This window comes from Leucoraja erinacea, chromosome 7 (genome assembly GCF_028641065.1).
Source record: "Leucoraja erinacea ecotype New England chromosome 7, Leri_hhj_1, whole genome shotgun sequence".
Classification (NCBI taxonomy): Eukaryota; Metazoa; Chordata; class Chondrichthyes; order Rajiformes; family Rajidae; genus Leucoraja; species Leucoraja erinaceus.
The window spans coordinates 10409228-10430270 of NC_073383.1; the positions used below are offsets into that span (position 1 = coordinate 10409228).

The 21043-nt window shown below is 41.5% G+C and overlaps 1 protein-coding gene across 3 annotated transcripts in view; it reads left to right on the top strand.

Moving 5' to 3' along the window:
* The first annotated feature begins 490 nt into the window (after positions 1 to 490).
* The window catches only part of LOC129698643 (glutaminase kidney isoform, mitochondrial-like), a 77500-nt gene continuing 56947 nt past the window's right edge, over positions 491 to 21043 (top strand). For 2 of the 3 annotated variants that reach the window (XM_055637775.1, XM_055637774.1), the window contains exons 1-5: positions 491 to 951; positions 9109 to 9208; positions 13145 to 13266; positions 14087 to 14216; positions 14529 to 14608. In XM_055637775.1, the coding sequence (XP_055493750.1) occupies positions 671 to 951; positions 9109 to 9208; positions 13145 to 13266; positions 14087 to 14216; positions 14529 to 14608 (713 nt within the window). In that variant the 5' untranslated portion in view covers positions 491 to 670. The remainder of the gene's footprint in view (positions 952 to 9108; positions 9209 to 13144; positions 13267 to 14086; positions 14217 to 14528; positions 14609 to 21043) is intronic. The other variant, XM_055637776.1, reaches the window with a different exon arrangement.

The following is a 21043-nucleotide window of genomic DNA, read 5'->3' on the forward strand; positions in this document are numbered from 1 at the left end:
CGAGAAGGAATGGGTGACGTTTTGCGTTGAGACCCATCTTCAGTCAGGGGAGTGGGGAAAGAGATATAGACGGTGATTATATATAGACATAGAACAAATTATACGACGATTAAGTAAATGTGGGGCCCGCTGTTGGCTGTGGGTCCCACCTGTAATGACGGCCACTGGGCAACGCCCCAGCAGCTGCTCCACCCCGTCCGTCCCCCTCTGTCTAGTGTCTCACTCTACCCCATCTCCCTATGTATGTATTTGAGAGAGAGAGAGAATTAAAAATGAGAAGACGGTGAATTATATCCCAAAAGAATGAAATAAAAAAAGTATCGCCTGTCTGGATGGAGCCGCCGACCGAGTGACGTGTGCAGCGACCGCATCGCCGTCTGTCCCTCACTCTCTCCCCCCGACACGTGGTCTGTGGCAGTGCGTCATCAGTGGGGGAGGGGGCACGTCGACCAATCGGCGACCGCCCTGGGAGGGGCACGTGGCGCGGGACGCTTGTAGACGGAAGTGTCGCGAGCCGCCTGGCCGGCCGGCGGTTGGGTTTTGTGTTCGGCGCGCGCGCGCAGCTCGTGCCGAGTCACCTCCGCCTCCTTGTCCTCCTCCTCCTCCTCTTCCTCTCACCCTGCACCGAGTAGCAGCCGCCGCCGCAGAAGCAGCAGCAGCCGCCGCTACCATGAGCATGTTACGGAAGGGCACCTCCTTACTGTGGGAGCAGCTGCTGGAGAGCGGCCTTAGCGTTGTCGCGGGTGGCGGCGGAGGTGGAGGTGGTGCCGCCGCAATGAAGTCTGGCCTCATCCTCCACCAGCAGTTGCTACGGCATCTTGGCGGGGGAGGGCGGCGGCGGCGGCTGTTCGGAGCCACTACTGCTGCTTACAGCACCAACACTGGCAGCTCGCCGGACCAGGACGGAGCGGCCGCGGCCACCGTGACCGCCGACGACTCGGCTGCGGAGAAGTAAGTGCGGCCGGCGGGGGAGGAATTGGCCAGGAGTCGAAGGCTTTCTGAAACTGACAAGCGCGACCTGCGGGGTTAAATCCCCGTGATCGTGGCGCTTTAAATCCATGTAAACCTAGTGCTTTAAATCGTAAACCTGGTGCTTTATTTAATCTGAAGATAGACATACATACAATTGGAGTAACACAGCGGGACAGGCAGCATCTCTGGATAGAAGGAATGGGTGACGGACTCCTCTTCAGACTGCAGACTGAAGAAGGATCTCTCCCCGAATCCTCGCCCATTCCTTCTCTCCAGAGATGCTGCCTGTCCCGCAGAGTTACTCCAGCTTTTTGTGCCTATGTTCGGTTTAAACCAGCATCTGCAATTCCTTCCTACACGCTTTATTTAATCTGATCATTATGCACCTGGTGACAACGGAGCTAACGGAATGGTTAGGTTACAGGACGGAAGGAATCCGTATCCACTCTTCTGTACTAGCAATCCATCGAGTACGGTCCTCCCCGCACGTATTCATTCCGATACCATTTAAAAACTGACGAAATGTGTAGGAATGAATTACAGGTGCTGGTTTTATTACACCGAAGATAGAAACAAAATGCTGGAGTAACTCACGAGCCAGGCAACATCTCTGGATAGAATGAATGTGCGACATTTCAGGACGAGACCCTTCTTAAACTGAATATGCCCTCCATTACCATCCCTGCTCTACCCGCACGTTACTTTGATTTTTGTCACCCACCACCTTTCTGTGTCCTCAGATTCAAATCCCTGACCTCTGTCAATGGGATCCATCGATTGCGCATATGCCTGTGGCGTTTTTAGATTTCCCTGTCAGCTGAAATGATCCTGTCATCCCTGATATGGCACTCGTAAATCATTCTTGTAAATTAAGCCTTTGCATCGTAAACACAGCACGTCGATTGTTGCTGAACCAGTTTTATAAAGGCTCAAGCTGGCTTTCTTGTTCATGTACCCCATGACTCGTTTTAAAGCCCACCACACCAGGTGTTCCTTCTTGCTCACTGCCAATTTCAGTAGCATTTATTCTTGTAGACATTTAATTTTTGAATGGGGAATATTGACTTTTGTATCAAATGATTTGTGCATCTTGCATACAATCGCTTTAGAGATTTTGGCTTGGCTAGGTTAAAATTATTTGTAACATTCTTAAGATTTCATGGTTGTTGGGTTTCTTTTGGTTACTTGTATTTATGTGAAATTTAACCTACTCCATTCAGAATATATGGGAGCTTCTGAAGGAAGGGCTTTGGCTGAATGGGGCTTCAAAAGAAGGGGCTTTTAAAACATATCGTCTTTAATTACAGATCAATCATGAATACTTATTTGTAATTAATTTTATCCTCCAACTTGACCACATCTCGCAGAGAATATAGAATTTACAGATCATGTCGAGCTTTTTTTAAATAACAAAATAACAAAAGGCCTGCAATAGGGTGATTTCACGAAAGGTCACTGGAGCGTAGATCCGCACCCACGTGACTGAAAATTTGAAGTGGAGTACATGCTATACTTCCGGTACATGTTAGTGAATGGGAAAACACGCACTTTCACACCCGTTAAAAACATCGAAAACGGCCAGTTTTTGAGCTGCAATTTACTGTGCCAGTCGGGGTGACGGTGAGGCACAGCTACCTAAATTTACAGTCCAAATAAAAGATAGAAACTAAGGTAAATTCAAGAGGGAGCTGAAGGTGCAAATCCAGCGGAAGTGATCAGCGGACATTTGTCGTGGAGATTTAAAGATCCAAAATATCGGGGATTATCGCGTTTGCTCGCTGCATTTCATCAAAAGTAAGGCATTATTGACTTTTTTATCTTTATTCATTTGTTATATGAAAAGTTTTAAAAGTGAAAAATCTGTCAGTAAAATTGCAAAATCGCCCATGGTTCTCAAGTGGGTTTTAACATGCAAAATGAAAACGCTTCTGAAGCTACATTTACCATTTAAATAATCGTAAACTATCAATGCGTTTTGAATTTATTTGAATAAAGATAAAAAAGTCAATACAGGTGCACAACCTTTTATCCGGAGTTCCGGAAACCGAAAAACTCCGAAAACCGGCCATTTTTTCCAGGATGTTGTCTGCACACCAAAGCTCGCGTTTGGCGCCAAACTTGACCCGAAACGACCCGCAGTCAACCCAGGTCTGTACTACTGTAGCGGCTGCCTCCTCCCCGGAGACCAGGGAGACACTTAAACATCTGTAAATCATTGCTTAAATGTTAGTCAGTTAGTTTGGAGGGCTTTTATGTGAGGGGGGGGGGGGGGGGGGGGGGGGGGTGAAGGGGTAAACTTTAATTCTTAGTCCCCTACCTGGTTGGAGAGGCGGGGAGCGGGCAATGCCTTACAGGGTCGCCGTGCGGTAAGCTCCGGAGCGCTGTGGCCGCCGACTCCCAACATTCAGGGAGCTGGGGCCGGAGCTCCAACCGGCACCGCCCGCGGCCGGACGGAGCCCCCAGCTCTGCGATGTTGGGAGTCGCCGACCAGGTAGGGGACTAAGCATTAAAGTTTACCCCTTCACCCCCCCACCCCCCCCCCCCCCCCACCCCCCCACCACCACATAAAATCCCTCCAAACTAACTGACTAACATTTATGCAATGATTTACAATGATTCCCCGGTCTCCGGGGAGGATGCAGCCGCTCCAGACTTTTCAAGCCGCCCGCGCTACCTACCTAATTTACGCTAAGAATCTTCCATTCGGAAATCCGAAAATGTCCGAAATCCGACAAGTGTCTGGTCCCAAGGCTTTCGGATAAAAGGTTGTGCACCTGTAATGCCTTACTTTGGATAATGTGCCTATTTAGGAAAACATTGTTGTGGAAGATAAAAACTCGGCAAATGTTAAGTGAATGGGGAAACACCCGACAAATGAAGTGTAATGTTTGAAAATATGACAATTTGACAGGAGAATTAAACAAGCATGTTATCTAACTAAAAAATACATTACAGTGCTCTGAGATAGCCAGCTGTGTTTATGCACATGATGCGTAAAAAATTGGTCATCAAAACTAAGAAACTGAGCCAATCTTCAATTTGGCAACAGTCTCTTGTTTACCTTTCATACGGCCCAAGTCGCTAACTTAATTCCTTCGTGTCAACTTCTGGAAGCTCCGCAACGACTGTTACAGAGATATTTACTAAAAAATCAGCCCAAATCAAACGTTCAGACGAATCATTGGCCATCGATATAGCTCAAATCCATAAAGTAATGTACCTTTAGATCACATTGGTGAAAATATTTGGTTTTCGCAAATAATGTAATGTTCGTTTTCTGGGACACCAAACCTTTGCCACCGCAACGTACGTTTGTGTGTATGATGTGTAACGCGCGTTGTGTTGTCCACTCAGATGGGTGCAGTATTCTGCTACATGATCAGGTGAATGAAGTGGAAATGGTGTTTGCAATTTTATTGTTCCATGTGGTATTGTTAAACATAGAAAGGAATAAGAAATACATGCACTTACTGTGCAAACCAGGTCACTGGTGGACAACACGCGACAACCGTTACACAAAATGTATTTGTATTCTGATGCCATTTTTGAAAACTTGCCATCAATATGCTATCTTTTCTTATATTTTTTGTTGATACTATATTAGTCATGAAACCAATTAGGCGCTTGTCAACTTTTTTTAAATGTGACCCCCTTTGTGTGCAGTATTGTAAAAAGACACGTATTCAGTGCTGTTCCAGTTTACAACTCAGCTGGCAGAGTTTTTAAGAAAAACCAGAGGCTTGTTAGTCAGATATCTCAAACAGTAGTTAGATAAACTGTATCTACCCTGAGAACCATGTTCTTAAATGCAAACTGATTAAAAATTCCAATGAATTTGTAAGATCAACTGTAATTCTGTTTCCATCAAATTTCCAGTTTTTCATTGGACCTTGTTCACAGTCATGTGTTCATTTTATTCCTTTTGTACATTTTAGATTTTTGCTGTGTACTTTTTTGTAATTTGTTTACTTCAGTTGGAAAAAAGTTCTGGCAACAATAGAATCATACTTTTTTTTATTCAGAAGCCAGAATTGTGCAGTTTTTTTTAGACTCGGTAAAGTTAAAAATTGTACTTTTAAAAAGCTATTCCATCTGTAAATTAAAAAAAATAATTCCCCTTTCTGTTGCATGGGGAGGTGATTAGTAAATGTATTTTACAGTGGACTAACTGCTTTCATCTGAATTCTACTGAGGCAGCATACCAAACAAGTATTTGATGAAAAGGGTGTTTATTGTATTCATCATACTAAACCAAAGCTTTAATTGTCATGTGATTAATGTAATTGTAAATGATAATCTGAGATTACTACACAAATGGCAATGCAAAAACACAGCATAAACTTAATTGAATAGCATTTACAATAATGTGGGGGAAAAAAAATCAAGATTTAAATATAACAGGTGCTAATGATGTGAATTGAGTGCTTTTTAACTTGATGCATAAGGACAAGATATAGGATGTGGTTGTTGCAGAAATTGCAGCATATTGGCTGTTTGTAATTCCCTTTTTAAAGGTGACATTGAACTGCTGCCTTAGTTTTCTATTATCCCATCTATTGAAGCCCTCCCTGAAATACCACTGAGTGGGAAGTTCCACTAATTGGACATGACAATAATAAAGAAGTCTCCCAGTCTCTTCCTGGCGGGGACGCGACTATTTGTCCGAGTCGCGTCCTCGCCCCCCAACTCGCGGCCTACCAGCTGGATCGGAGCGGCCTTTCCTGCCGGGGACCGGGAACCAGACCAGGGCTGCTACAGCGGCGGTGCAGCGCTGGAGTCACAGCGGAGCGGGCGATGCCTACCTGGGTCGCCGTTTGGAGCTCCGGAGCGTTGGGCCGCTGCTCCAACATCGTGGAACTCTGGTGCGGAGAGCTTCCAACGCGGGCGGCGCTGACCGGCGAGCGGTCCTGGACATCGGGCCGCACGTAGCTGCAACTGCGGAGGGCTTGGGGAGGCCCTGACCACGGGGAACAGTGGAGGAAGAAGACTGATTTTGGTGCCTTCCCACACAGTGGGAAACTTTGATTCTGCTGTGTGGGGATGTTTTGTGTTAAATTCTATAGTGTGTTGAGTCCTGTTTATTTTTATTGTATGGCTGTATGGGAATTCATTTCACTGTGCCATCTGGCACATGTGACAATTAAATCTATCTTGTATCTTGATTGGCATATTAGTCAGGTGGTGGTGGGAAGGGTGGGGACGAACCAAGATTGCAGATGAAGTGAAGCCAAAAGGGCGCAAATGGTGGAATCTGGTAAAAAAAAAAGACGAGTCATCATTTGCAATCTCTTGTCTTGAGTTTAGAAGGTACAGTTGAAAAGTGTTGCTGAGTAATTGGAGGGTATTTTGTAGATTGTGTCAGTGGTGGGTGAGGTGAATGTACAGATGGTGCATGGGGTAGTGACAAGGCAAACTACTTTATATGTAGGAAAGAACTGCAGATGCTGGTTTAAATCGAAGGTAGACACAAAATGCTGGAGTAACTCAGCGGGACAAGCAGCATCTCTGGAGAGAAGGAATGGGGGACGTTTTGGGTTGAATCCCTTCTTCAGACTGATGTTATTGGGCGGGACAGAGATAGAATGTAGTCGGAGACAGTAAGACTGGTGAGAGAATTGGGAAGTGTGAGGGGATGGAGAGAGGGGGAATGCAAGTGCTATTTGAAGTTAGAGAAGTCAATGTTCATACCACTGGGGTGTAAGCTAGTCAAGCGAAAAATGAGGTGCTGTACCTCCAATTTGCACTGGGCCTCACTCTGACAATGGAGGAGGCCCAGGACAGAAAGGTCAGAATGGGAGGGGCAGTTAAAGTACTGAGCAACCGGGAGATTAGGTAGGTTAAGACAGACTGAGCGGAGGTGTTCAGCGAAACGATCGCCGAGCCTGCGCTTGGTCTCGCCGATGTACAGGAGTTGATGCCTGGAACAGCGGATCCAGTAGATGTGGTTGGAGGAAGTGCAAGTGAACCTCTGCCTCACCTGGAAAGACTGACGGGGTTCTTGGATGGGGAGGTAAAGGGACAGGTGTTGCATCTCCTGCGGTTGCAGGGGAAAGTACCTGGGGAGGGAGTGGTTTGTGTGAGAAAGGACAAATTGACCAGGGAGTTGCGGAGAGAACGGTCTCTGCGGAAAGCAGAAAGGGGTGGAGAGGACAAGGGGGACTCTGTACTTGTCACGAATGGGGGAGCAAGAGCGTAGCTGCGGGGTATCGAGGAGCCTCATCTATAATGGAAGAGGCGAACCCCCGTTTCCTAAAGAATGAGGAAATCTCCGATGACCTGGTATACATTGCATACAGCATATAATCCTCCAACATTTTCGCCACCTCCAACGGGATCATCTATATGGACTTTGTCAAGCCCTTTGACTGAATCCCACATTGTAGGCTATTCTGGAAGGTTAGAGCATATGAAATACAAAGTGAAGTAGCCATTCAGATTCAAAAGTGGCTTGGAGGAAGGCATCAAAAGGTAATTGTGGCGCGTTTTGTACTGATTGGAGGCCTGTGATCATTAGAGTGCTGCAGAGATTGGTGCTGGCTCCACTGTTACTATATACATAATGATTTAGATGCCAATGGAGTTAACATTGTACAGATATTTGCAAATAACACCAAAACTGGCAGTATAGTGAGCAGTAAGGAAGGATTTTTCTAAGTTTATGGCAAGATCTAGATCAGTTGGGAAGCGGCCATGGAATGGTAAATAGAATGTATTGCTGACAAGCATGAGTTGTTGCACTTTGATGTGCCAAACTAGGATAGGATTTGCAAAGTAGATGGCAGAACCCTGTAGTATGTGGCAAAATTGAGATATCTAGGTGTAAGGTTCCCTTTCCTTCCATGTGACAGAGCATTTTATTAACATCTGAGATTTCTAACATAACACCAAAATGGCATACCTTAAGGAATGATTTTTCAGACAGTGTATTCTATTGCTCCAGATCACTCTTGTAAATGTTCATACTATGGTATAGAAAGTTTGATCACAAGCATGAATTGTTGCACTTTGCCGCAAGTGAGATATCCGTTTTGATTTTATCCTAGTAAACCCTATCCTATTCACTTTAACATTGAGATAATCTAGGTGTCAGGTTCCCCTATGGCCCATGGGACGAGGAGCAGCCCATAACGAATCATCCGGCCCGCAGGCGGTTATTTTTCAATTAGTTTTGTCGACCTGGGAACTGCAGCCGGTCCCGGCTCACGGATTACTTGGGCGCTACAGCCAGTCCCGGGACACACAGGCAACCTGAGAACTACAGCCAGTCCCGGGGCTCGCAGGCGACCTGGGAACTGCAGCCAGTCCTGGGGCTCGCAGATGACCTGGGCGCTACAGTCAATCCCAGGACACACATGCGACCGGGGAACTACAGCCAGTTCAGGGGCTCACAGGCGATCTGGGAACTGCAGCTATACCTGGGGCTCGCAGGCGACCTGGGAACTGCAGCTAGTCCCGGGGACGCGAGGTATCTGGGAACTGCAGAAAACGAATTGAAAAACACATGAAAACTAATGCGAAAAATAAGATTCAGATTCAGATTCAATTTTAATTGTCATTGTCAGTGTACAGTACAGAGACAACGAAATGCATTTAGCATCTCCCTTGAAGAGCGACATAGCAAACGATTTGAATTAAAAAAGTAAGTTCAGGGGCTCACAGGCGGGGGGGAACTGCAGCTATACCTGGGGCTCGCAGGCGACCTGGGAACTGCAGCTAGTCCCGGGGACGCGAGGTATCTGGGAACTGCAGAAAACGAATTGAAAAACACATGAAAACTAATGCGAAAAATAACACCAAGTGTTGCACTAGTTAGTATGTATTATGAGTACGAATTATCACTAATTTATGGATTATTAGTGTGTATTACTACTAATTACTAATTTAGTTTGTATTATTACCTCCATTTATTAACTATGGCAATAGATGTGGCCTGCCATCCGCTCACAGACATGGGTCCTGGCCCCTATGCAAAACAAGGTTTCCTGTCTATGGAACTATGGTTGGTCAGCTAAATGGCACATGATGACATGAAATAAATTGTCAGATACAAACTATGATAAATACAAAAACGTTAGATTTAATTATGTGCAAGCCTTTTTCAATGTTTTAAAGTTTTGTGTGTTTTTTCCTTTCTAGGAAAATACAAAAAGCAGGCCTTCTACCAAGTCTGGAAGATCTTCTATTTTATACAATTGCTGAAGGACAGGAGAGAATTCCAATTCATAAGTTCATAACTGTAAGTTTTAACCATATAATAACCATATAACAATTACAGCATGGAAACAGGCCATCTCGACCCTTCTAGTCCGTGCTGAACACATAATCTCCCCTAGTCCCATATACCTGCGCTCAGACCATAACCCTCCATTCCCTTCCCATCCATATAACTATCCAATTTATTTTTAAATGATAAAAACGAACCTGCCTCCACCACCTTCACTGGAAGCTCATTCCACACAGCTACCACTCTCTGAGTAAAGAAGTTCCCCCTCATGTTACCCCTAAACTTCAGTCCCTTAATTCTCAAGTCATGTCCCCTTGTTTGAATCTTCCCTACTCTCAGTGGGAAAAGCTTTTCCACGTCAACTCTGTCTATCCCTCTCATCATTTTAAAAACTTCTATCAAGTCCCCCCTTAACCTTCTGCGCTCCAAAGAATAAAGCCCTAACTTGTTCAACCTTTCTCTGTAACTTAGTTGCTGAAGCCCAGGCAACATTCTAGTAAATCTCCTCTGTACTCTCTCTATTTTGTTGACATCCTTCCTATAATTAGGCGACCAAAATTGTACACCATTTGGCAATTAACATTTTGGATTGAGACCCTTCATCTGGATCTCTTCAGCTGAATTTTTCCACCAGTTTTTTTTTTTTTGTTCTAGATTCCAGCATCTGCACTCTCATACCTCCATTGAGTATTCCCTTATTCCATTTCATACTGTTGTATTTTTGGTTGATGAGGGCCAGAGAGTGGATGAGAACTAGGAAGTGATTTGAGAAGGTTATCTTAAGTTGGTTGTGGAAACATTGGAGAATGTAGGTGAGCAAATTCTTGTGGTGAATGATGGTCTGAACGCTAGACACTTGTAAGTGAACTGACAGATGTTCTCTAGTTATTCGTTATTTATTGTCAAGTGTGCCAAGGTGCAGCAAAAAATGTGTTCCGCATCCAGTCAAATCATAATATACATGAGTACAGTAGATCCTCTGCAGGAACAGCGGTCGGAGTCGTCATGTTCTGGTGCAGCTTCCAAGTCTCCGAAAAGTCTGATAGTCAGTCACAAAGTGAAGGAAGATGGGGTTGTAATGCAGTACAGTGCTTTGATTGGAGATCAACATATTTCAATTCAATTCAACTTTATTGTCATTGCACAGATACAAGTATGGGTACAACAAAATGCAGTTTAGCGTCAGTCCGTAGTAATAGTGCAATATAGAAATAAAAAATACAGAATAAGCAAACAATGTGGACGGAGAGACGAGAAATCTATCGGCGGGACTCCGAGTTCAGCAATGTGATAGTGTTGTTGTAGAAGCTGTTCCTCATCGTACTAGTACGAGACCTGAGGCTCCTGTACCGCCTCCCTGATGGGAGGAGGGCAAACAGTCCATGGTTAGGGTGGAAGGGGTCTTTGATGATCTTCCCGGCCCGTCTCAGACACCGTTTTCGGTGGAGGGCATCCATGGCAGGGAGTGGAGCACCGATGATGTACTAAGCGGTTTTCACCACCCGTTGTAGTGCCTTCCTGTCCACTACGGTGCAACTGCTGTACCATACCATGAAGCAGGTGGTCAGGATGCTTTCAATGGTACAGCGGTAAAGGTTGGTCAGGATCTGGGGGGACAGGTGAGCTTTCTTGAGCCTCCTCAGGAAGTAAAGGCGCTGCTGTGCCTTTTTGATCAGCTTGGAGGTGTTGAGGGACCAGGACAGATCCTCCGAGATGTGTACCCCGAGGAATTTGTAGTTGGAGACGCGCCCCACCTCAGTCCCGTTTATATGGATGGGGGTATGTCTGCCCCCTCTGTTCTTCCTGAAGTCAACAATAATTTCCTTTGTCTTCTTGGAGTTGAGGACGAGGTTATTGTTGGCACACCAGGTTGTCAGGTGCTGGACCTCATCCCTGTAGGCTGACTCATCATTGTCACTGATCAGTCCTACCACCGTGGTGTCGTCGGCAAATTTAATGATGGCGTTGGAGCCATTCTTAGGGATGCAGTCATGGGTGAAGAGGGAGTAGAGGAGAGGGCTGAGCACTGTGTTCAGTGTTATAGTGCAGGAGGTGAGGTTGTTGACCCTAACAGACTGTGGTCTGTTAGTGAGGAAATCCAGTGTCCAATTGCAGAGGGAGGTGGAGATGCCAAGTCCGCTGAGTTTGGTGATCAAGCTAGCGGGGATGACAGTGTTAAAGGCAGAGCTGAAATCAATGAACAGCAACCTGATGTAGGTGTTATTGCTGTCCAGGTGGGTCAGGGCAGAGTGTAGGGCCGCCGATATGGCGTCCTCTGTAGACCTGTTGGTCCGGTAGGCAAACTGATGGGGGTCCAGTGTGGGGGGGAGGCTGGCTTTGAGGTGAGCCAAGATCAGCCGCTCAAAGCACTTTGCAATGACAGGGGTGAGTGCCACTGGGTGGAAGTTGTTGAGTCTCCCTGTAGCTGATTGTTTGGGCACTGGCACAATGGTTGATGTCTTGAGGCAATTGGGGACGACACCCTGGGCCAGTGACAGATTGAAAATGTCAGTGAAGACCAGGGATAGTTGTCCAGCACATGCCCCGAGCACCCGCCCGGGGATGCCATCGGGGCCGGCAGCTTTGTGCTCATTCACCTTGCTCAGTGCATCTTGTACAGCAGAGGTGGCGAGACTGAGGGGTTGTTCACTCGGGGGTGGAGCAACTTTGATGGCTGGAGTTTTGTTGTCCCGGTCAAAGCGATGATAGAAATGGTTTAGCTCGTCAGGAAGGGAGGCATTGTCTGGGGGGGGTGTTAACTTTATGGTAATCGGCAATGGATTTGATTCCTTGCCACATGCGCCTGGGGTTGGAGTTGTTTTGGAAATGTTCCTCGATCCACCGTTTGTGATTGAGTTTAGCATTCCTAACTTTGTAGTTGAAATAATTATAGTATCATGCCTGTGTGAGGTATCATAGTCCAGGCCATGTCTGCATATGGATTGGGATGGGAATTGCAAGGATGAGATAATTAGAATGTTGTAAACTGAGCAAGCAATGATGAATTAAGATGGAAGGTAAGAAATTCCTTAATGCAGAAGAAAAGCAGTAATGCTATCTTAGTGATTTTTGGGGTTTTTGTGACACTCGGATGGGTATTGTAGAACAAAGACTACAAATAAATTTGAGAAATGGAAGATATTCAAAAATGGAGATTGTGCTGGTGAAATGGGTAGAGAAAGTAACGAAGTAGCAGGATGATTTGTGCTGTCATTTGGTTATAGTACATATTGATGAAATAGCAGCTAGGTGGGGATGTTTTTGTCAAGTGCATGACATCTATCCACGTTAAACTAAATTATGAGCAGGACCTTGTTGAAAATTTGATAAATATTCTGGAAGGAAATGTGGGGAGAGCTGATTGGTGACCATTGGAGAAAATCCAAAGGGTCACTGTTAGGAGAGATGAGATCGTTTGGAAGGGAATATCAATAAATGTCAGTGGTGTGTGATTGTCAACCAGGAAATACAACAAGGCAGTGAGATGCAGAAATTTTGTTCATAAGAATTGTTCGTAATAAATAACATCAAAAGCAAGAGTGTTACCACTGATCTACAGCTGACACTTCTTCCAACTTCTGCCTCAGGTCAATTTTCTTTTTCCCTTTTCTATGGATCTCATTTTTACACTGATTTCTGAGAAAGATGACTTGTGGCAAAATAGAAATAGTGTGTTGCAAATCTACAAGCCCCCAGAAGCGCACATGGGGTAGAGTGTAGAAATTCCCATTAGTCGCTACAGATGTTTAAGTCTCTACAAAAGTTTGAAGTGTACAGACAAAAATCACGTGCATTTTGTGCAAAATAAAGTGATGGAGGAAGGTGGGTGACTTCAGTGAAGGAAATGAACTGACAATTTTTGCGGATGGGACCATTCTTCAGATTGATATTTAATTTTGGTAAAACCCGGACAAATACTAGGTAGTGATGATTCTTTTCTCCTTGCAGGTCCTAAAATCAACAGGATTGCGTACATCTGATCCTCGACTGAAGGAGTGTATGGATATGCTCAGAACAAATGTGCAAGCAGCTTCTGACGGGGTTCTGCTTGACAAAGAACTCTTTAAAAAGTAAAGTATTTGTTGAACCCACACTTCCCTAATGTTTAGAGCCTATCAGTGCTTTATTTTTCCGTTTTTTCTTGAGTGCTATGCAGGTTGGGCAGCTGTTTGGGGTGAGTTGAGAGAAAAGTATAACAATTACTTTTAATGGTGTTATTTGAATGGCACAAGGATGTTTGAGGAAAAATATTATCAAAGACAGTATTGAAAATGAAAAAAAAACTGCAGGTCCTAGAAATCTTAAATCTGAGGAAGGGTCCCAACCCAAAATGTCATCTGTTTCTTCCCACCATATATAATGCCTGATCTGCCAGGCACCACCAACACTTTGCATTTGCTGAAGATTCCAGCATCTGCAGTTTCCTGTCCCCATAAAATGGGTTTTTGCTGTTTTGATTTAAATTATTTTTTTGTTTTAATTTAAATTAATTCAGAGTTCCTCCTCTGTCAAATTGTGATGCAATGTGTCTATGGATTATTCTAGTCCTCTGTTAACTATAATTTAACTTAATTTAGTTCAAGATGTTGGCGCTCAAAATATGGAACTTCAGGTTGAGATGATCTAAACCCTTTTTTCAACCAGATCTGGATTTGAATGGAACTTTCATCCAAAGTAGAATATTGCAGATACTGGAAATTTGCAATAAAAACAGAAAATGGTTGGAACTGTTCTGCAGCCTATGACCTAAAATGTCTCAGTATCTCTCCATAGCGCTGCAAGATCAATGATAATTTCTATTATTATTTTTTATTAAACCTGTACATAATTGATAGTGTAAGAGGTTGCTTAATTTCAATAGCACTTTACAACGTTCCTTTTTTTTTTCAGATGTGTTGGAAGCAATATTGTGTTGCTCACTCAAGCTTTCAGGAGGAAGTTCGTCATTCCAGATTTTGATATATTTTCTTCCCATATTGATGGTCTTCATGAGATTGCCAAAAAAATGACAGGAGGAAAGGTATATCTTAATTTTTAATAAACTGAATTGGATATTAAATTGCTGATAGTAAGATTAGGAATGCATTTTTACATTGCATTACAATTTTTGCCATTAAACTTTTAATATCTGTATGATTTAATGGCATATAATAAATTATTTCATCTTCTAGCTTGTGTTTGGGTGGCTAGTTGAATAATGCTATATTTATGCACAGTATAATTAATGTCTTTGAAATAAAATACTGAAACTGAACACAGTGAAAGAAGAAAATGCAAGCAATACTGGTGTGCTATTTCGTTATGCTCAAAACTATTTTTTTTCCTCTGAAAGGTTGCTGATTATATTCCACAGCTGGCTAAGTTTAGCCCGGATTTGTGGGGTGTGTCCCTGTGCACAGTGGACGGGCAAAGGTAAGACGCACCAAATTATTTTTAAAAACTTCATTTTGGTTTGGGAAATGCATGCATGTACCAAATTTGCAATCTCAATTTATTACATTTCAAATGAAATGCAACAGATATAAAATATATTTATTGCTTAAAAAACAACTACATTTTTGTTTTGTCATGAATTTGTAATTGAAAATTTGCTGTTGTCCCCATATGCAATTAACTGATTCAAAATTTTCCATAATCTATCTTCCTTTTGGCTCAGTTATTATAAAATAAACGCGTTTATCGTTGAGAATAAGGATCTTGGCTGAGTTTTGCTCATTTGTATCTCAACGCCATTTAACTATTTTAGTTTCTCTGCAAGTAAGTTATGAAAACCATTTCAATATAATTAGATCATGCTCGATCTTCTACATCTGTGGAAAACCACCCTTGTCTCAACAATTTTCTTGTTGATCCCAATATTATTGTGGTATGTTCCCTCTAAGTACTCTAGATTTATCCTAATCAAAGTTCTATGCATCTGTAGCGTGGCTTCTATTTATTCTAGCCCCTTGAGATGAAGGTGGATATTATTTTCAATTATTTATTGTGCCATTCCTGTAATCTTTTAATTTCTGCAAATGGACCCCTAAAATCTTCGTCCTTTACAATTCCTTGCTACTGATTCTTGGATCCAGAAATTAATGATTTCCATTTGACATTGAACACCACCATTTTTTTTGTGCTTTTACTCATTGGTGTCCCTTTGTAACTTTTCATTTCTGTCTGCATTGGTTATTGTGCCACCTAACCTGGTGTCACCAAATTTGAGGTATTCTTAGTAATTTAAAACTAAAATAAAGTGTAGGTTCAATACCTTGGGTATGACACTTCAATAGGTTGCGTTAGGTTCTGTTCATTTTGGCAGTGGTTTCTTCTTTGGAATTCTGAGTAATGTATTTTTGGTTAACATTCTTATTAACCATATTATATGCTGTCTCAAGCATTCAACATGATTTGATAAAACTAGACCTATTTTATGATCAGCACCTTTGACCAACTCATCATTCATTCCAATAGTTTGCTTGGACTTTTTGCCAGTTAAATGTTAGACCGATAGAACTATGATTTATTTCAACACTTTTTATTATGGGGCAACATTTCAATTTTTATACAGTACCTTTAATGCACTGATGTAGAAGTCATTTTGTTTTAGAGACTTGACCCAAGTCGTTAGTTTTCCTTGTTATTTTACATTAAATTAAGCAAATTTCTCCTTGATTTTTCATTTTGGTAATTAAAAAATGAACAGCCTTTTTAAAAACTGAATGGCACACTTGCTGAATAATTGTTATTTAGTCACTGTTCGTAGGCATTCTCTTCCAGAATAATTGCATAAATTTACTTCTCACTCAAACATTTTGATGGCTACCAAAGATGAAAAGTAGTCAAATATCTGGTACAGCACTGATTCTGAGGGTATTTGTAAATAGCTCTTGTGCTTGAAAGTAATGTAGCATTTTGTCATTAATAATCTTCAGTAAATGTTCCTTTTGTGCCTCATATTTGATCTGCCACTTTTAATCATCCCTCTGTCCAGATACCTTCAAATTATGAGGGCTCAAATGATCCCTCAACTCTTTTGTGGTGATTACTTTGTGTCTTTCCTTGGGTTCAACCTGGAAAGTTATCACCTTGTTTTATGGTCAGGAACTATCACTGCACTTTATTTACAGCCATTTAATTCATCCTTCAACTCTTCTTTCTGCCCCTTTCCCTCCTGTGTACCAAGAATGAACTGTTTGTCTGAATGTGGACTGGCAAATTGTAAATTTTACCATGTGTAAATGTTACTGTCACTTTACTTCCAAAACTGTCAATTAATATTAAAATAAGGCTGAGTATAGGGAAAGCAGAGTTGAGATACTAAAACAGTTCCTCGCCCTTTCTTCCTCTCACCCCTACTTGAGATTGTGGAGTGGAATGTTTTAGTATCAAATGTTGTTCAGTTAATTATGGCCTACTGATGAGTCAAAATCCGTGCACTCTGCCTCAACAATGTGCTCAACTTCCTGGCATTGGGATATGTGCTAGCAGCCATCCTAGTCACCTGGGATGTGGTATGAGATTGCTGTTTGCTCTCAAACTAGGGTCAGTTTTATATTTTAGACCCTTGCTTGCCAGGAGGCGGATTGAGACTGTCCAAACTCTCTTCACATACACCCTTACAGACAGAAAAGAGGAAGAAACTTCTTGAAAATGATTTTCTTTATGTGGTAGGTAAAGTGAAATTGTTTGAAATACTTAATGAATGTATTTACATTTAGCACTTTAAACCTTTACTCCAAAAACTTAAAATTGTAAGCAATTATTTCAAGTATGGCGAGGTTTGGTTTACTCGTAATTTACTCGTTTAAAAAAAAAAGAAAAGTAATTTCTATTTTTTTTAACCTGTTTCTTCTGGATTAATTCTGTTTCTCATACAATTGAAATTCAAAAGAATTCATATTTGCCATTGTTTCCCCACTTCTTTCTCATTTCTTCATTATTGCCAATCCAGAAGGAATTGTTTTCTTTTCCCAGAATGCATATATGTCATTGCATTAAACCGCTCAGTTATTCCCACTTTCCATTCTCTATTACTGGCCAATTAAATTATGACTATCCCCTAGGTCCTTGATGTCACACAACATTTGGAACATGATATTTTGTTCCTAGTTTTAAGTTTATTTGCATTTAGTTTCATAAGCTGGTCTGTCATTGAACTGAAGCTCCAAATTGTCCATATTTTCATTATTGATCCACTTGGCACAGCAATGTGTTATTAAATGTTTCCTATTAGAATCAGTTGATTTTTTAGTTCTGTTTTTTAACTATTGGTGTAGTCAAATGGGGACTGCTTGAGTGAATAATTTGATCCTATATTTAATCATTGCTATAAACCTGAACAGCTTCACATAATTGTAGTTTAGGTATATCTGAAGTTTCAAGAGTGCCATTTGATCCTTTGAATTTGTGACGGCTCTGCAATTCCAACAGTTTACCCTTCTATGATTTAAAAAAAAATCTTAAACACAAGAATAAGCAAATTGACAATGCACGCTAGTCCCGAACTTTTAACTCCTTCAGGAGCACTAAATTTTGCTATGGAATAAATATCAAGATACACATTGTTTGCTCAATCGCAAGGCACTCGTGTTCAAGTCTTCAAGCCGCTACTTTCTGTTTTGGTTTCGCATTGACTTAAAGGATAGAAAATCTTTTTTTTTTAAAATGCTACGCAACAAATCCCATTCAGTTACTGTGTGTCGTGCTGGTTGTAAAAGAGGTATCCAGCCTAATCCATCTTGAGCACGTCACAAGTTATAGGAGTAGAATTAGGCCATTCGCCCCATCAAATCTACTCTGCCATTCAATCATCAATCACTTGTTTTATGGTTCTGCAGGTCACTAGTCTTAAAGTGCACATCCAAGTTTTTTTTAAGTATGGTAATGGTTTTGGCCTTTACCCTGTTTTTAGGGGTACAAAGTTCCCTATTCCTTCCCCTTTACTCATACCATTTACTTTAAATCTATGCTCCTTTTTCCTTCTGCTAAAGAAATTAGGTTGAGTTTTGTTTACATAATGTTCTGATCTTGGCAACATTTCTTCTCCTTTATTGTACTCTCTATTGTACATCTATTTTCCCTGAAATATGGCGGCCTGTGGTGTGCCGGTCAACCGGTTGTCTCACTAATGTGCACAAGTCTAGCAGCATCTTCCAGCCCTTGTGTTCTATGCCTAGGCTGATTAAAGGGAAGTGTGACATTTGCCTGTTAACAATCCTATCATCCTGTGTTGTGACGGTAGAATTTCTAGTGGCATGCACTTTGCTCCCATCTTCCTAAACACCCCACACTTCCAATAATATATTCCCTTTGCACCTGTCTAAGGCATTATCTTGTACTTATCTTGATTAAATTTATTTTATTTTTATGACAAACTGATGTAATCATCCATATCTTGCTGCACCATTAAAGCACTAAACATTTGTGGGATGGCTGATGAGGTTTGTGTTACATATAATTTTTCGATTATCCATTTACCTCACCACTAACTGATGTCAATGGAAAGCAAAACAACTTGCTGATGCTGGAATGCAAACTAAATACACTTCTGCACTGATGTCGATGTTCAAGGAGCTTTTGTGAAAAGGACAATGTTATTCTCAAAATTCTGTGAACATTTTCTGCAGATTGACTAATGATAACTACAGCAAATATGTGACAAGCACTGAAAGCAGACTTCTAAAGTGATTTTTTTTGTTGGTGTATTTTGGACTTCTGCTGTTAGAAATACAGCTAATAAACAGGAATGGATTAAAAGTAACTGCTGCTGTACATCCAAACCTCCTGAATTGCATTCAGGTAGTTGGTGAGTTTGGGAAGGTGCTTGGTTGCAAAAGCAACAAATACACTGGTCCAGATTCCTCAGGCAATTTATTGTAGAACCTCAGATATTTTCTTTCCCTGCAAGGAAACTCAGAACTCCCATGAGTGTGCAAAGCAGGAAAGACTCAAATTCCTGAGTGTTCTTTTTAACACTGTTGTAATGTGGTCATTTTTTTAAAACTCTACAAGAAACCTAGTGGTGATGTGCCTATATCCTATACGTTTCCGGAAGCTTTATTGGGAATTCTGCTTGTTCAATTTATACCAAGTTTGTTGCAGGAATAACTCTATTAAGAAAATGTAGTTTAAATTTTAAACTTTCTGGTGTTTCTAAATATTTACATTTAAATGTTGATGGTGTGAGTAACACATTTTTCCTATCTGAATGTTAGATATACTACTTTTAGTTAGTCACCTATGTCATGTATTGCAACCAACAGCTGTCTTCAGGCCATGATGAAACAAGTTTCATTTAAAAAAAAAAGATCAGCCCCAGGCAAGCAAGGGCCCAAATGTAAATGAGCAGTAAGTGGGTATCTAGCTGTTGCCAGGAATTCTGGACCATTATATATTTTTTCCAATTATTTGTGTGCACTTGAAAAGAAATTGAAAGTGAAAGGAGTTTTTTCTTTCTCGGAAATGCTCGGGGAATTTTGATCATGATTCATTTTGAGATATTCGAGTGTGACTTCTAATATTATAGTGACCTTTAACCTGTCCCTTAGTGATTGCTTAAAGCTGATGAAATCTGAGCTCTGAAACTAAAAATCAATGACTGTAACATGGAAGGATATCTAAGTAACATTGGAGAGACCCTAGGTAGACTTTTCTGTACTTAATGTCTCAACCAAGAATCCAAAATGCCTTCCAGTAATTATTATTTTTTTCGTCAGCTCCTGGGCCCGACATTTGAGTTGTCATTGTAATATAATATTTGTAAGAAAGGGTGAGCCAAGATATTGGATCAATTTGCATCAATTTTTGTGTATAATGCCCAATTTAAAGAAACAGTTGTGCTGATTTTCAATCATTTGTACTTGTTTCCAAAAGATCCTGGCCCACTAGGAAATTTGATTGGATGATCTACCTGAGCAAGGGTATCTTTTGCGGGGAATTATTTTGTGGTAAATCATGCAGTTGCCATAACATCTACATTGACTGCTATTTGGGACGCAGGGAGATTGGAATTTGGCACAGTAACATAGGGAGAAGGTATGGGGTTGCAAAGTATCCTCACAATTTTTGTTTTGAATATGTTTATCAGTTTTATAGTAGTCCACCCAACTGGATGTTCAAGCAAAATTCAGCATCCTTTCAGCTGACTGAAAACGTATGAAATTCAATTTCTGGGCAGTACCTTGACTGGCAGGCACTCAATAGGTTTTATTCTGATCAGTGTGACTTCCAAGATCCTCGCGGTTATCCTCCCATGTCCTAAAGATATACAGGTTACAAGTTATTTGGAAGTTGTTATTGTCACTAAAGCATAAGTGAGTGATGCTTATGCATCAGATACTGAGAAAGTGGGAAGAATTCAAAATTGGGATCAATATCAGATTAATACAAATGGTTTATGGTTAGCACGGACACAGTGGGCTGAAGGGCCAGTTTCCTTACTGTCTGACTCTCCTAATAGAACTTGAACTTGGCTGATGTCTACGACTACCAGAATTTCAAAGCAAGCATGTTTTAAATCAGAAATATTTCAGTTACAGAAGTTATGGGAAAAATCATTTGCAATAGTAATTTTTGAAGAAGCCAATCGTTCCATTGCGTTTAAATATATTTTCTACTCAAATCCTATAATGTTCATTATTTACTCTGAAGTGAAGCAAAGCATTTATTAATGTTTCTTTAATCTCTTAATTAAATTGACACAATCTTTAGAACAATTTTTTGAAAATATTTACATGTGGAGAAAAATATGACCTATAACCATATAACAATTACAGCACGGAAACAGGCCATCTCGGCCCTACACCGAACAACTTTTTTCCCTTAGTCCCACCTGCCTGCACTCATACCATAACCCTCCATTCC